At 38.0% G+C, this 16528-nt stretch overlaps 1 protein-coding gene across 1 annotated transcript in view; it reads right to left on the bottom strand.

The window, feature by feature from the left end:
• Positions 1-14386, bottom strand: part of LOC139323237 (zinc metalloproteinase-disintegrin-like NaMP) — a 48926-nt gene extending 34540 nt beyond the window's left edge. The window contains exons 1-6 of the mRNA XM_070952513.1: positions 14313-14386; positions 10954-11032; positions 5472-5548; positions 3828-4023; positions 2983-3045; positions 1461-1532 (exon numbers count right to left, since the gene is read on the bottom strand). Coding sequence (XP_070808614.1) covers positions 1461-1532; positions 2983-3045; positions 3828-4023; positions 5472-5548; positions 10954-11032; positions 14313-14371 — 546 coding nt within the window. The 5' untranslated portion in view covers positions 14372-14386. The remainder of the gene's footprint in view (positions 1-1460; positions 1533-2982; positions 3046-3827; positions 4024-5471; positions 5549-10953; positions 11033-14312) is intronic.
• Positions 14387-16528: the final 2142 nt, after the last annotated feature.

Below are 16528 nucleotides of genomic sequence, written 5' to 3'. Positions count from 1 at the left end.
GCGCAGTGGTTAGAGTGCAGTACTGCAGGCTACTTCAGCTGACTGCTAGCTGAAGTTTGGCAGTTCAGATCTCACCAGCTCATGGTTGACTCAACCTTCCATCCTTCCGAGGTGGGTAAAATGAGGACCCAGATTGTTGGGGGCAAGAGGCTGACTCTGTAAACCGCTTAGAGAGGGCTGTAAAGTACTATGAAGTGGTATATAAGTCTAAGTGCTATTGCTATAAACAGGTGATTATTTTCCTTCATGAACAACAGAAGTGGAGGAGGACTTTTTTTTTTTTTTTTAATTTGATTTATATGCCGCCCTTCTCCGGAGACTCAGGGCGGCTTACAATGTGCTCAGCAATAGCCTTCATCCTTTTGTATATTTATACAAAGTCAGCTTATTGCCCCCACAACTGGGTCCTCAATTTACCTACCTTAGAAAGGATGGAAGGCTGAGTCAACCTTGAGCCTTGGCGAGATTCGAACCTGCAGTAATTGCAGGCAGCTGGTCTTAATAACCAGCTTAATAACAGGGTGCCTTAGACCATTGTACTACCAAGGACTTTAAGGGAGATTTGGCCAACCGGTCTTCCTGTTGTCTCCCTGATTCTAACTGATCATCAACAGTAAAGATTAATAGGTTAACAACAAGGTTAATAGGTACAATGTGTATAATAGTATAATATATAATAGTACAATATGATTGGATCAGTGGTGAAATCCAATTTTTTTTTACTGCCGGTTCTGTAGGCATGGCTTGGTGGGCGTGGCGTGGCTTGGTAGGCATGGCAGGGGAAGGATACTGCAAAATCTCCATTCCCACCCCACTCTGGGGCCAGCCAGAGGTGATATTTGCTGGTTCTCTGAACTACTCAAAATTTCCACTACCGGTTCTCTGAACTGCTCAATGCTTCCGCTACTGGTTCTTCGAACTGCTTGAAACTTCCGCTAGCAGTTCTCCAGAACCTGTCAGAACCTGCTGGACTTCACCCCTGGATTGGATCTCCTTTTAAGCGAGTCCAACTCAAACTGGGTTCCTCTCTCCTGCTTTCTTCTCAGAGATCATGTTCGTAATCAGTTGACTTTAAAATGGGCTTACTAAGATCATCTCTAATCTCCAAGTAAAGCAGATTAACCACAGCCCCAAAAGAATCCAGTTACCGAAATGTATTACTGATTGAATTCTTGCAACAGTTTGGGACATACATCCTCCCAACACAGTGACTTTATTCACATAAGAGGATTATTAATGTAGTCACTGAACTAACCCATTTTCTGAAATGGCCTTGCACACTGGATCCCAGGTTTACCAAATAACCCAGCTTTGCTGAACTCAAAACTAGAAAAGTTAACATTCTTGTAGAAGTGCATCTCCTAGGCCTCTTTACCTGGTTAAATGTGTTGTGTGAACACAGTGAAAATCTGAGAGGTTTAAAATCAAAAAGTGAAATAACTTTTGCCATGTCCTCTTACCACATTTATATAGTTGACTATATCAAATACTCTCAGCCTTACAGCAGTCATGTTGCGGTTAAACTTCCTGAACTTCAGAAAAGACAAAAAGGTTAAGAAGAGATAATAAGTTTTTGGATGGAGGGATTGAAGGAGAGAGAGAAAGAACATGTCAGGGAAAGGAAGAGATTTTTTTTAAAAAAATATGGAATTTACTGGTTCAGACAAAAATAATAATTCTAGGTCCAAGCAATCCAATTAATTTTTTTGTGCTGGTTGTTTAACCTTACATTTGAATCTACATTAATATATTAACATTAATTTTTCAGCATCACACCTGAGTTTTCCTCCTGGTTGGAGAAAAATTCGGTCAGCCTATTGAAAACCTTTCCTTAATTGGACACTATATTTCCCTGTTCAGAGAAGTGTGAGATAAGCATTCTTCACTACAAACTGAATTTAAATACCACCAGCCCGAGACCAATTTCCCTGAAAAGAATTTGCATAAGATGTTCCCTTTTGCAATAGTATTAAAACGGGAAACTCAGACTGGTATCTGGAAATTCACTGAGCTCATGAACATAGTTTTATTTTATTGGGGGAAAATGTACACATATTCAGAGAGTTCAAATACCCCCAAGAGTTATTTTATTGCAAATACTATATTATTGCAAATGAGATTGACTAAGTCAAATGTGGTTCTTATTTGTCTATTTGCCAAAGATTAGCTTCTATTCGAGCTAGCGGTGGTGGAGAAATATATTTAATCTGAATGGTAGTATGAAAATTAACAGTATATAATTTTGAATTCTTAAACCAATTTATTAATTGAAATTGATATTTGCACACAACACACATAAGGAAAAAATCAATTTCAAATCCATATATTCATAAAAAATAAATTAAAATATCTTTCTGCTTGGGAAACTTATTTTTAAAAATCAAGCAAAAGTGTAAATAAAAAAATAATATTCTGGGAGGCATAGAAACCAAAGTATAGTTATATTTCAATACAATTAAAAAAGCAACTTGAATGTAACGGTTTTGAAATAAAAAAAATAAGGAAAAGCAAAATATCCAGATAAGCCCACCCACCCACTGATTCAAAAAATATCCTCATGAATTTTGCTCTGGATTTTGGAATGCTAAATTCTAAAGATAGAAGAAGTATATAATGATTCTCTCTTTTACTCTTATTTCTGTTGCAAAACTTCATTCATATTCTCCATGTTAACTAGCTTCAGTTTCCTGAACTGGGCATTTCTGGATAAACTATCATTAAAATTTAGATAAAGTCCAGGAACAATTTAATACAAATCAGAGAATAATTGAATTTCAAATCTGTCTTAACTTTGTAAATAGGGGTCGGGTCCAATAACAAAAAAACAAAAATTATCAAAGTATATTTTAACACATATTTTAGGATAAAATCTAGTTAGAATGTTGTGTTTGGTGATGCCTTCAAAAACACCCACATTGAAAAAAGACAAAAACAAAATGTTGTGTTCAATGCAGGAAGAAAATTGATATCCAGAATACTTACCACTCTGTTGTCTACAGCTATAAAAAGCTCGACATGTTTTTTGGCCTGCAAGTATTCCTTTTTCTAAACAGAACATTAAACAAAAGGCTGTTTAGACATGTTGCTTCCTGCAGTCAACAGAAATGTTGGGTCATCAGATAATCTTGTTATACTCCCTGGACAAAGTGCTTGAACTTTCAGAAATATTGGCTCTTTGAAGAAGACATTTATAGCGAGAGAGCTTGTTAAAACTTTAGCACTGTAGAATGTGCTGAGAAATTTCTCCGGAACTTTCTCCTGAGGAGAAACTTCTCCTCAGGAGGAGGAACATTATGCAATGGTTAACCAGATTCACTTTGTCAATTTTGATTCAATCTTTGCTTCAATCCAACAAATCATATTGGAAAATTGAATGGAGATTATGTACTGGCCTTATTAGACATCGCAAAGCACTTTAATTTAGTATTTCAAACCAGTTTCTCCCTCTATCCCAAGTCCCCTATGCATGCATGATAACAGAGGCCTCCAATTGATAATTTGATTAAATGTATTTCTAAACTGATTCAGAAAGTTGAGATGAGTTGGAGATTCAGTTGAATCTATTTTACAACCCCTTCTCTAAATTAAGTTTGCATGACCATAGAAAACAGCGTAAACGTGAGATGCGTATTTTCTGTTCACTGAGTTTCCGTATATTCTTATGCAGCGTGGGTGGAATAGAATTTTAGAAATGAGGGATCCTATCTTCTGGACTTTTTTTTAGCAGTCCCAGAGAATTTCTCTTTCACTTTACAATTTAGAAACAAGTAAATGAATCCCTGTTCTCAAACCATGTTATATTCTTGAGGGTTTAATATGAAACTTACTTCAGCATTCGTGATCGCCCGAGAGGTCTTTTTGAGGGGCTCATCTGATTCCCAAGTAGTGTTGGTTACCCCACAGATTTTGAGGGTCTTGTCCTCTTTTTCCAGGCTTTCATATTTGTAGAGTGCATGAGCTTCACTTTTGGAAAGCTTCAAAGGTTCGATAAGGTACTTTTCACCATCATTCTTGAAATACCCTCTGTAAAACAATTGTAGATTCTTTTTTAAAAGCATGATTAGAGGTGGAAGACTAATAGAAAAGAATATTTGGAGCTCAGGGTTCAACTGTGGCATTCTTGGTGCTCCCTAAACTTGGTTGTTTTCCTGCAAACATTTCAATACTCAACTAGTAAGATCATTAGTGCACTAGATGTTACCTAATTGGTTAATGAAACATCTTCAAGAAAACGATTAAGCTCAGAGAACCCAAAGGATTCCATAGCGAATAGCCAGTTTTAACTAACAAAGTCAAGATAATTTATCTTTATTAATCCCTCTTTAAATAATCTGAGTCTTATTTTATTTCCCTAGCTTACATACCACTTTCTTCTGCTTCTCAAAGATACAGCTAACCTCAGAAAAATATAAGATATTGCACATTCTCAGAACAATGATGAATTATCTATACAATATTTGTATGGATTTAGTTTGCCACGGAATCCAACACTGTATAATTCCCAAATTATTGTTTAAAAAGTAGAGAATATTTCGAGCTACGAAAATGTAAGGCTACACATGTTGGAAGATTCAGTTTTTGTCTAAAACTTTATTTCATAGGGGTGAAATGCTATATATCTTATATATTTCCTTACTGCGGACAATCAAATCAATATTTTGTTGCTCATAGATCAAGACATAATACATGAAAGTCACAATTAATTAGGATAAAAGAGGGAAAAAATATAATTGTTCTAAAATATCTAAGAGAAAATAGGGTGTACTGTACAAACTGTAGAAGAGTACTTGGTTGTGGTAAAGGAAATGAAATCAGATTGATCTGATAATAACAACTTAAGAGTCAAAACTATCAGGATAATTCTGAGATAAGTTCTGAGATAATAACACCTGCAACAACTTATTCTATCATTTCAATTATTCCCCCACTACATGGACACAATATTTGTTCAAAGGGGATCTCTTGGTGTCTTCCTTCAGTAATGGCTGTCAGGAGGACATTGACTCATGCTAATGATAATCTGGCTCTTCTAAATTTTGGGATCTTTACACAGCTAAGATACGTATCTAGCTGGTTGGAGAAAGTGTGCACAATGGCTCAATAAAGTGTTGATGATAGAACTGAAAGTCTGCTTGTCTCTTCCTGTACACTTCCTAGCTACTTCCTACACTTCCTTCACAATCTGAAACCTACTTATCTTCTTTTCCTGTAACATCAGCTCCTTTGTACAAAAGAAGCATTGTCTTTGAAGCTCCTTTAGCCTTGATTTAGCTCCCTGCTGTCTCTGCTGGCCGGCAACAACTCTTCTAGGTATCCAACCAAAATCTTTCTTAATCTTGCAGAAGTTTAGAAGTTATGCAACTAATTTGCATAAGAAATGGATGTTCCACTTTTTACCTATGACAGCTTCGAGAACAGCAATAATATTTTCATTCTTACGAAACAAAAGAAAAGAAAAAACGGTATCTTACTTCAAACCATGGCACGCATTAATGCTTGCAGTTGAGTCAGTATCATTCTGGATGTGACCATTATAATAGCAGTGATCCTGTATGGAAGGAAGAAGACAGCACTGGATCGGACTGTGATTTGTTAAGCAGGAATATGGTTCCAATGTATTCCACCACATAAATTAAGTAATGAGTAAGACAGAAAACAGTCCTGAATATTTTGATTTGTGGGATACAGAATCTGTCTAGCATTGATTGTTTCCTTTTTTTTTATTAGCTTATAATATAAAATAAAAAATATACAAAAGAAAATAATAGGAAAGCAGGGGAAGGCAAAGAGAAGGAAAAAGTGTAGGGAAAGTGTAGGGGGGGAAAAGAAAGAAAAGATGTTGACTTCCGACTCCTTTTAGTGCAGTAAAATAAGATAATAGCCTCAAACCTCAACTTTTTAACTTTTACATAACAGTATAAACCAGCCATTTCTAAAACAACAAACCTGTCTAATTAGTAAAACCCAAAATCAAAGCTTCACTTTTTTTTCCATCTCAAGCACAAAGTCCAGAAGCGGTTTCCAAGTACAAACAAAAGTAAGTGTGATTCTCTCCCCCCCCCTTTTAATCAAAGCATTCAATTTAGCCATCCTTGCAAACTCCACCAACTTTTGCAGCCATTGTGGGAATCAGAGTGACTGATTGTTTCAAAATGAGCACATTTTGTAGACTTGTGGAAACACAAGTCTCCCCAAAAGCAAGTTGCACTGCGCACCTGTGCTCCTGAATTATTGAACTGTTTAACAGAGTTTATATGGGAGAACTTAATCTGAAACCAAGGATATCGATAGGATATTGTTGCTGGCACCATTGCAATGCAGACCAAAAACAGACAGAGCTTTGTTGGCACCAGTGTAACCGCTATCTTGATTTTTATACGCTGCCCAGAGTCATTGCTTGAAATGAGCAGCTATAGAAATTGAATCAATCAATCAATCAATAAATCTACTTTTTAAAACTCATCATCAGAATGTTTCTCATTTTGTTCTACCACTATTGCAGAACTGGGGAATATGCGATCCTCCAGATTTCATAAACTCTGACGCTATCATTCCTAAATGGGGAAATGTTTTTTTTTTTTTTTTCTGGGCTGAGGCCATTAAAAAATCTCAAAAATGTTCCCATACAAAGATGTTAAAAATGTTACTTAAAGATAGCTTTAAATTTACTAATGAGGCAGCTAAATAAGTGGCTCTGTAAAATACTTGAGCATTCCAAAAGAGAGTGAGAGAGACAAATGCATGAAAATTAACTAAAGGGAAATAAAATTTTAGATCGGCAGTCCTCAGTGTACAATTTGTGTACAATTTGATGCATCAATGTGGCATTTTTCAAATCATCCAATAATTTATCCCCATCCAAAGAAGGTCTCCCAGATGCTCTTTTTCATGATTTGACTCAATACCAGTGTTAGGCTTCGAGGTCGTCTCAAATAAATTGCATTTCAAACAAAGTCTTTGAAGGAAAACTCCTATTTATTAAGCATGACATTCTACACCCGACTCCATTGAAGCCAACACTGACTTCCAGACCCAAAACCCTCCCTTTCCGTTCCCCACTCCCCTGCACTCATTGGCCATCTTCCAAGTCATTCTACCCCTAATCTACTGCTCCAGCTCAAAGGAATTTCCCCCCTCCCATCCCATCTCCTAGGGGATATTACCTCCAGGGAGAATAAGTAGGTGAAAAGTCAAACATCCCTTTCCAGACGCCTCCGCCTCTCCTTCTTATGTCAGCACTAGAGTAAATGCAGCTTGAAGTGCTGACAACCAGTTCTGATATTCTCCCTCCTCCCCTTTGTTTGGTGTATATGATGGTAAAATCATAGGCTGACTTAGTGTTTTGGATGGTGGCTAAAAATAAAAAGCAGACTCTGACGTTTTCTTGCTTAATTGACAGAAAGAATATTTTTTTGTAAAAAAAAAGTCACTACTTGGATTTGCCTACATGGCCCTATTGCCTGGATGCAGGAATTTGTTGGTCAAAATTCTATGCTTATCTCCTTTTATCAGACTTTTGTTGACAAAGTGGAAAAGGGGGAGGATGTTAAAATATTTTTAAAAAATTAAAAAAAAAACTAAAGCACTTTGCTAGAAGTTGCTTTTAAAAAAGTTGCCTATAAACCTTTCTATTCCAAAGAGCAAGAGAAGCACATTGAGGCTTTACTTAGGAATGTGTTATGTATGTACCATATGCATAAACACACTGAGCATTATGTCCAATTTTTCTCCAGCACCGAAAACCAAAATAAGATACACCTGCCCACTTCCAGATCTGAAACATCATTTGCAAATTGATAATTGACTATAGGAAGAGGCTCCCTATACAAAACCACTGTCAAGTATTGCAAGAGACAAAGTAGCATGCGTGCCAGTAGCTGGAAGACTAGCTGGACAGCACGCATGCATGCGCCGGAAACCAGAAATTCATTTTTTGGGGTGCGCATGCCCCCTGGGCAGCTCCTCTTCCAGGTTGTGGACCAGACAAGTGTGCAGTTCTGAAAAGGTTCACCATCACTGCATTAGACTCTACCATGTTAAGAAAAGGGAAGAGTTTTTCTGAATAAGGGCAATATCAGGTCTGGCTCTCTCTAGCATCAGCTGTACAATTGTAGGTTATTTTGGATCGTGGCGGATCTAACTTGCCTTATCTTACAAGTGAATGACTGTCAGCTAATCACTGCACCACCACGGCTCTTATCCCATCATAGTTGAATTAATGAAGTGCAATCTGGTATGACGTCTTAGCAGTTAAGATGCTGGGCATGTTAGCTGGAAAACAACAGCCCACATTCGAGACCCAAGTGCGGAGCTCCGGTCACTTGCCTCAGCTCCTGCTCACCTAGCAGTTTGAAAGCATGCAAATGCAAGTAGATAAATAGGTACTATTTTGGTGGAAAGGCAACTGCACTGTGTGTTTTGCTGCGTGCTTTGTGCTGTGGCATGATGTCTCATCTTCAGACAGTCTCAGTGGCTTGAAGAAACAGATATAAGCACACCCTGTAAAATTGGCTATGGCTACTGGAGTAAAATGTACAGGAAATTCTTTACCTTTATCTTACACATAATTTAAATAAGATTTTTTTTAAAAAAATAAATAAATAAAGTCCCTTTCTAGCTTAATCCATGCAGTGTTTAGGACTCCAAATATGTGTTTGTTTATTTTAAATTAAATCAGGTTCCTTAGCTTACGTTGCAGCATCATTTATTCACATTTTGCTGCATAAGCACCAATCTTGCTATATTTAACTGGCTTTTGCCACTTCCTTGAAAAGTTCTCTAGACGTCTTTAAGAGAAGTGCCTTGTGTGAAGCAGATATCATCAGGAAGAAGGGATAAAAATAGAAAATTCTTTGAGCTTGCCAAAAAGGGGGAAGAACTCCTTCAGACAGAAACTTAAAAAAAAGAAAGAGAAACATGGTACAGTTTTGTTGTCTTTTTAATTAAATTAAATTTGTCACGGATCAAAGGAAATAATCTGGAATTGTCTGCAAAGCAATGACTTCCTCGTGTTGTTTTAATTAACATAGTCATAATTTGTATTATGGCCTAATGACTTTTTTTCTGTAGAAAACCTCAAAGAATGCTTGAGGCAATGCCGGCTGGGGAATTCTGGGAATTGAAGTCCAACATATCTCTTTAATTGATTAGTAACATTGAGATGTGTGTGTTGGGGACGGGGGGGGGGAGAGAGAATCACCTGTAAAGTTTGTCCTGGAATATGGACAGCATATCCATATTCCACCTGTGTCCCTGTGATAAAGTTCCATAGCTGAGATCTCTCAGCAAGCACAAAGCCACCCAGTCCCCAAAATAGATTAAATGTCCTCCCACAGAGTTTGAAATTAAGGTGTACCAAAACCTGTGCTGATTGTAAGTGAGATATGGCCTTGCAAATGCTGGTCCTCAAACAGAACTGGCTTTGAACTGTTCTGAATTTAAGGAAGTGAATGTCTATAACAGAGAGAAATAATCACATGCAGTACACAAATGCCAAAAGACATTGAATTTTAAACAAATGTATTTTACAAGTATTAACTCTTGGTTATTTGGAAGTACAGAATATCACTGCAGGAGGAACCCCATGGATGAAAAAAAAGCTAAGAACCTTTGGGCAGACAATCAACAAAGGAATATAAAATGTGTTCTTCGCATTACAAGACCTTTTCTCCACCAACGTGGTCTTCTGGGAGGTCACCTCTACTACTGCACCACAGGATTTGCTGAATAAACTTTAAGACTTGCTCATTGTCCTATGTTCTGAAATCTTATCATGATGTAGGTAAAAAACCCATATTTACCTAGGATATCAATTACATGGCTATTTCTTTGAGCCCATACAATGAAAGCTTTGAGAAACACATCAGAGATATAAATACACAACACTAACACAACACTAAAAATCCTATATAACTTGAAAGACTCCAACGGGTGTTGAATTTTGATTCCTAGCATCTTCTGCAAGCAGGACCCATATAGACATCAAATTATCAAAGCAGACTTCTTTTACACATTAAGTAAGAACAGTTTGTATGACCTTTGAAGATGCTAATTCAGGAGTAGACAATTTTTGGAGATAAAGGGTGCACTTTTAGATGAATTTGGGAAGAGTGGGCCAAGGAAGCATGTTAGTGCTGTGATATTGTAACAGGTTCTGGCCCATTTTAGTGTGAGGAACATAGAATGGGTTTCTATACCCTAAAAGCAAAGTGAATTCCTCTTACTTTTGGTGTTCCAAACATTTTTGCATTTATCAGTGTAAAAAGGTAAAAGTAAAGGTTCCCCTCACACATATGTGCTAGTCGTTCCCAACTCTAGGGGGCGGTGCTTATCTCTATTCCAAAGCCAAAGAGCCAGTACTGTCTGAAGATGTCTCCATGGTCATGTGGCCGGCATGACTAAATGCCAAAGGCGCATGGAACGCTGTTACCTTCCCACCAAAGGTGGTCCCTATTTTTCTACTTGCATTTTTTACGTGCTTTTGAACTGCTAGGTTGGCAGAAGCTGGGACAAGTCACGGGAGCTCATCCCATTATGCGGCACTAGGGATTCGAACCGTTGAACTGCCGACCTTTCGATCAACAAGCTCAGCGTCTTAGCCACTGAGCCACCGCGTCCCTTATTATTTATTTATCAGTGAAATCAGGTTTAAAAAGCAAAGCAGATCCTATAAACATGATATTTTTTAAATAAACCTGTTTGTGGCGCTCCGTCCCCAAAATGTTCGCTTTTAATCAGTAGGAAAGAACTGGTTGGTTGAAATATTGCCCTATTAATTCAATAAGTAGAACAGACTGAGTTTTAACAAACCCACATCCTTACACAGAGCATGCTCAATATAAGATACTTCATGCATATACAGTCCTTCTTGTTTGAATAGCCTGGTCTGGTACATGCATATTTGGAGTATTGTGCACAAATATTCTCAATTTATTTCATAAAAGTGGATATTACCTCAACCGGGGGGCTCGTTGTAATTTCTCTGCCATCTGGGGAATAATGAGTCTCAGTGTAATCTTTTGAAAAAAGTTCTCTGGAAAGAATACAAAGAAGGCATTATTTAGTCTTGGGAACATAGATAATTGCATAATAAGTCTACAACTACTGTATACTGGCATTTTAAGGATATTGTTTGGTATCAAAGGGAAGGAGGGGGTATTTCAATCTCATCAGGATGGCGATTTAAAAGAGCGCAGAGCATCCTGGATTCACCTTAGCAAAGAGCTTTGCACTAAGAAAATTGTGCAATATTCTTCATCGAGGCTCAGAGGGGGCATGATTGACCAGGAGAAGACATTTTGTCTTGGATCTTCTTTGATTCTTCTGGCCAATGCAACAACCAGATGAAGAAGACATATTCATGGACTTTTCTTGGCATTGCCTTCCGTTTTTCTAATATAGACATACACCTGGCATTTCTTGCTGGTCTCCTACCTTTAGCCCCGTTTTGCTCCAAGCCCAAACAAGGTCATCCAGATCAGGGGGTGTCAAATTCAAGGCCCGCAGGCTGGATCTAAGCACCTCACATGTCGAGTAGCAAATCTCCTCGACACACACACCTCCTGAGACGGTTCCTGAGACGCTGAGACCACAGGCCAGATCTGGCCTGCCATGAAAACAGCAAAGAACTGGCCTGCAGTGTCTCTGCCAGTGAAAACAAAGTTTAGGAGGGTGGTGCACAGCCCTCTCGAGCTCTGTTTTTGCTGGCAGAGGGCTGCAGGAGACCATCATGGCTGAAAATGAAGACCGGGAAGGCTGCATGCAGTCTTCCCAAGCTCCATTTTCACTGGCAGAGGGCTGTGGAGGATGTCACAGCCCTGTCCGGGCCACCAGAGGTTCCCCCGACACGAGTGATGTTGAGTTGGCCATGCCCATCCTGGCAACACACCCCAACCCCCCAAGGTCAAACACAACCCTGATGCAGCCCTCAATGGACACCCCTGATCCAGATGCTACCCTGAAGTTCTACGCAGCCTACAGGTTTAGACAATAGGAAAGGGTAACATGATAATTTCTAAAACACACATCCTCTAATTTAACACGAAATGTCTCAACAGTATAAGCTATAGTGACACACAGTTTGTTTACAGTTCATCCTTAATAATGAGATTAATATACATTTAGAGGGCATGTATAGCGTGATGGATAGAAAAATCCATCATTTGGTGGCGCAGCAGACTAAAGCACTGTTAAGTAACACCAGCTGCCTGCAATTACTGCAAGTTCAAATCTTACCAGGCTCAAGATTGACTCAGCCTTCCATCCTTTCGAGGCAGGTAAAATGAGGATCCGGATTGTGGGGGCAATAAGTTGACTTTGTATAAAAAAGAACACCGCTTGGGGGGGGGAGGGGAAAGCCCTACTAAGCAGGTATATACAAAAGTATGAAGGCTATTGCTTAACGCATTGTAAGCCGCCCTGAGTCCCTGGAGAAGGGCGGCATATAAATCGAACAAACAAATAAACAAATAAATAAATAAATAAATAAATAAATAAATAAATAAATAAATAAATAAATAAATAAATAAATAAATAAATGAATGAATGAATGAATGAATGAATGAATGAATGAATGAATAAATAAATAAATAAATAAATAAATAAATAAATAAATAAATAAATAAATAAATAAATAAATAAATAAATATTCTAAAATCAAAAGCAGGAAGTCATTCCCAAAGCATTCAGTATGTATCTGGGTCTTAATCAGTGGTGGGTTGCCCCCGGTTCGGACCGGTTCACAAGAACCGGTAGTAAAACCGGCGGGAGGCTCCTCCCACTGACCCGGATGTCATCAAAAGTGATCTGCGCATGCGGGCACGATGCGACCCGGTAGTAAAGGTAAGTAAAACCCACCCTTGGTCTTAATGTTAATATTAAATTGTATCAGGGCTGCAGAGATTCTAAACAATTGTTCCCATTTTTCCATGCAGTGGCTGCTATATTAATTTCAACTTTGATGTGACATTTACTGGATTTGAGGCAATGAAAATGGCACGCCTTCTTTTAGCAGCAGAAGTAGTTTATTTACAAGGGAGAAATAATTTCAGACCATGTCTGGTCCCCCTATTGAAATAAAGCTGCTAATAAAAATGCAGTGGCCTGGCTAGATAAGTCAGCGAGAGGCCCAAAACCTGTTCCACTGGTTAGTTATTATGGAGATATAAGCCAAGTGGCAAATCTACTTATTATTATCTTTATTAGTATCTTGATTTACAGTTCAAATGGAGAACCAGTGAGAGGAATGAAATGGCATTCTTAACAACAACAAAAAAAAAAAAAAACCCAACAGGTTGTGTTGAAATCTGGGCTTGTGTAGGTCATGTCCCTTTTCATGCCTTAATAGGACATGACATTTCATGCCTTTTACGCTTCAGCATGTAAACTCTGATGTAAGTGGTTAGAATGCAGGACTGCAGACTACTTCTGCTGGCTGCTGGCTGCAGTTTGGCAGTTCAAATCTCACCAGGCTCAAGGTTGACTGAGCCTTCCATCCTTCCGAGGTCGGTAAACTGAGGACCCAGATTGTTGGGGGCAATATGCTGACTCTGTAAACTGCTTAGAGAGGGCTGTAAAGCACTGTTGAAGTGGTATATAAATCTAAGTGCTATTGCTATCTTCCTTCCTTCCTTCCTTCCTTCCTTCCTTCCTTCCTTCCTTCCTTCTTCCCTCCCTCCCTTTCAGTTGTTGGAAGGGAGTATTGCTAGCTGACTCTGCTCACTGCCAACAGTTCGATTCTGACCAGCTCAAGGTTGACTCAGCCTTCCATCCTTCTAAGGTGGGTAAACTGAGGACCCAGATTGTTGGGGGCAATATGCTGACTTTGTAAACCGCTTAGAGAGGGCTGTGAAGCACTGTGAAGCGGTATATAAGTCTAAGTGCTATTGCTATGTAAGGCTCTTAGGAAAAGTTATACAGATTGATGAGGTGTCTGTGGAGCAGCATAAATGTGTAACCAATCATTTTTAAATCTCTAATATTTCACAACTAACACAGGTAATTCAAGGGACCGAAGTTTATGAGCCTTGAGTGGTTCAACTTTATCTAGAATTGTTATGGTTCATCGGTATACCATAGAAAGTAAGAAAAAGAAATTCTCAATTCTGGGGTAAGACATAATTAGCATGTTCACTAACTCTATCCCCTTCTCCTTTACAGTAATTCTATTTAATTTAACTCAATTAACTCATTTAATTTAGTTTTAATTTCCCAAACAAAGCAATACCATTTAATTTCTCTTGGATTCTGTCCAAGAATATATATTTTTTTCACATCGTCTTAGCAAAGTTAAAAGAATTTCTGAATTAACTTACTTGTTTTTTTCTAGGTGAAGGACCACTGGCTCTCCATTCACTTTAAATTCGTATTGCATGGTATCTTCATACTTATTCTGAAATGCAAAGAGTTCAGTATTTAGAGAAGTAACAGCGGAATATTCTTTTTAAAAAATTGGCAAATAAAACGTGTACATTCCTAACAACTCAACACCTGTGTCAAATGGAAAGTTGCAGCCAATTCATTTATTAGATTTGGATTATTTCATCTGGTGCTTGAAAGCCACTATAAGATCTTCTTAAATGAAACTTTCTCCAGAAGTTCAAGGTTTTCTTCTCCAATTCAACTTCTTGATGAATGAGGTTGGATGAGGATGAATGAGGAATTAATGAATTGGGACACAGTGACTGACTCAAAAGTTATCCCATGAGCTTTTCTATGGCTGAGGATGGACCTGAATCCACTCCTTGGTCTTAACCTCCACTATGCCATTTTCATCCACAAATACAACTTTTCTATTTCAAAGTGATTCATTCTGGGAAGCCAGGAAGGATGATATTTTGTAAAGCATTAGGAGGCTGTATAGAACTCTAAGTGCTATTGTTATTGTTATTCCAACAAGCCAGCCTGGCCTAATACGAATTTTAGAATGGGTGTATGTGTGTTTTAATCTATGGGCCAAATTTTTATATATTCAATTTTAAATTGTCTTAAATTTTGTATATTTATATGTGTTTTAATATGGCTGTACACCGCCCTGAGTCCTTTGGGAGAAGGGCAGTATAGAAATCTAATAAATCCTAAATCCTATTTTCATATTGTTTGGTTTATGAAAGATGATCCAAGACCATAAAAAGGAAAGCCAAAGTCAAATATTAACAGTAGCTGTATTAACAACACTAACTTATTAATATGGTGAAATTTGAATGTTGTAAGTTACCTAGAGTTTCCTCAATTGTGTTGAATTGGACGGCCATATAAATTTGATCTATTTAATAATAGATCAATAATTACCCACACAGTTGCATAGATTGCAATGCAAAAATCCAGATAAGCAGATGGCAAATCTAGATGGCAGCTGAAGAATACCAAAAGTTCTGTTGGCTGACAAAAGAATAGTTAGCTAGACTTAATAATCCTGCACAATAGGATTTTTCGCTCCCATAAAATATTAGGGCTTTGTAAGTTTCACTCAAACCATGTCAAGTGTGTCAAATCTTGATATAGGCGTGCAAGGACTTTTCTCAAATTTCTGCAACTGGACAGATTTTTAATCAAAGTGAAACAGACCTTTGGAAATTTAGAGTCTTACGAGATTTATGATATGTCTATCTAAAAAGAGGAAATCATTCTTTACTTGCAACTGTCTATGAAAATCCATCTATGCAACTATTATTCAAAGTATTATTCAAAGGTCTGTAAGGGCTGGATGAGGATCCCCGACAACACCAGATCCAATCTAAAAATGAAACAGGTGATAGGTTCCAAATTATAACCTCCCTCCCATCATCACTTTTCATATTCTACGAACTCTAACAAATATGTGACTATATAACCATCTCCCTTTATAAAGCAAAACAACCTAAACTCTAAAAATGAACAATAAAAACAGCTGAGACTGCAAAATTTTGAAAGAAGTGTAGTTTTAACTCTGCCTCACATGAATCTTGAGCAAAACTCAGGGTCAGATCCATCAGTAAACAAGTTGATGAAAAGTAAATCTTTTTCTTACTTTTTGGTCAGGCTTCTGAGCTTCTCCTACGTCTCTTTTGTATAACGCATGGACTTTTTGTGGATACACTACTTCATAATCCTTAACTTTCCAGGACTCCTTTGCAGAGCTCGCTTCACAAAGAAAAGGAAAAAAAAAAAAAAGAGTTCACTTTGGAATGTTATTCTACCTTTTTCACATCTACAACACAATTTGTTATTCAGTTACCCATGAAGAATGAAAATAGTGGGAAACCAATTCCATTCTGCAGCCAAGCAAATTATATGACCATCACCCAGAGGTGAAATCCAGCAGGTTCTGACAGGTTCTGGAGAACCGGTAGCAGAAATTTTGAGTAGTTCAGAGAACCAGCAAATACCAGCTCTGGCTGGCCCCAGAATGGAGCGGGAATGGAGATATTGCAGTATCCTTCCCTGCCACACCCACCAAGCCACGTGCACCAAGCCACACCACGCTCACCAAGCCACGCCCATAGAACCGGTAGTAAAATAATTTGAATTCCACCACTGCCATCACCATGTA

Source organism: Pituophis catenifer, unplaced genomic scaffold, assembly GCF_029215685.1.
Source record: "Pituophis catenifer annectens isolate HBS135680 unplaced genomic scaffold, rPitCat1.0.hap2 SCAF_12, whole genome shotgun sequence".
NCBI lineage: Eukaryota > Metazoa > Chordata > Lepidosauria > Squamata > Colubridae > Pituophis > Pituophis catenifer.
This window is presented reverse-complemented; position numbering and strand designations above follow the sequence as displayed.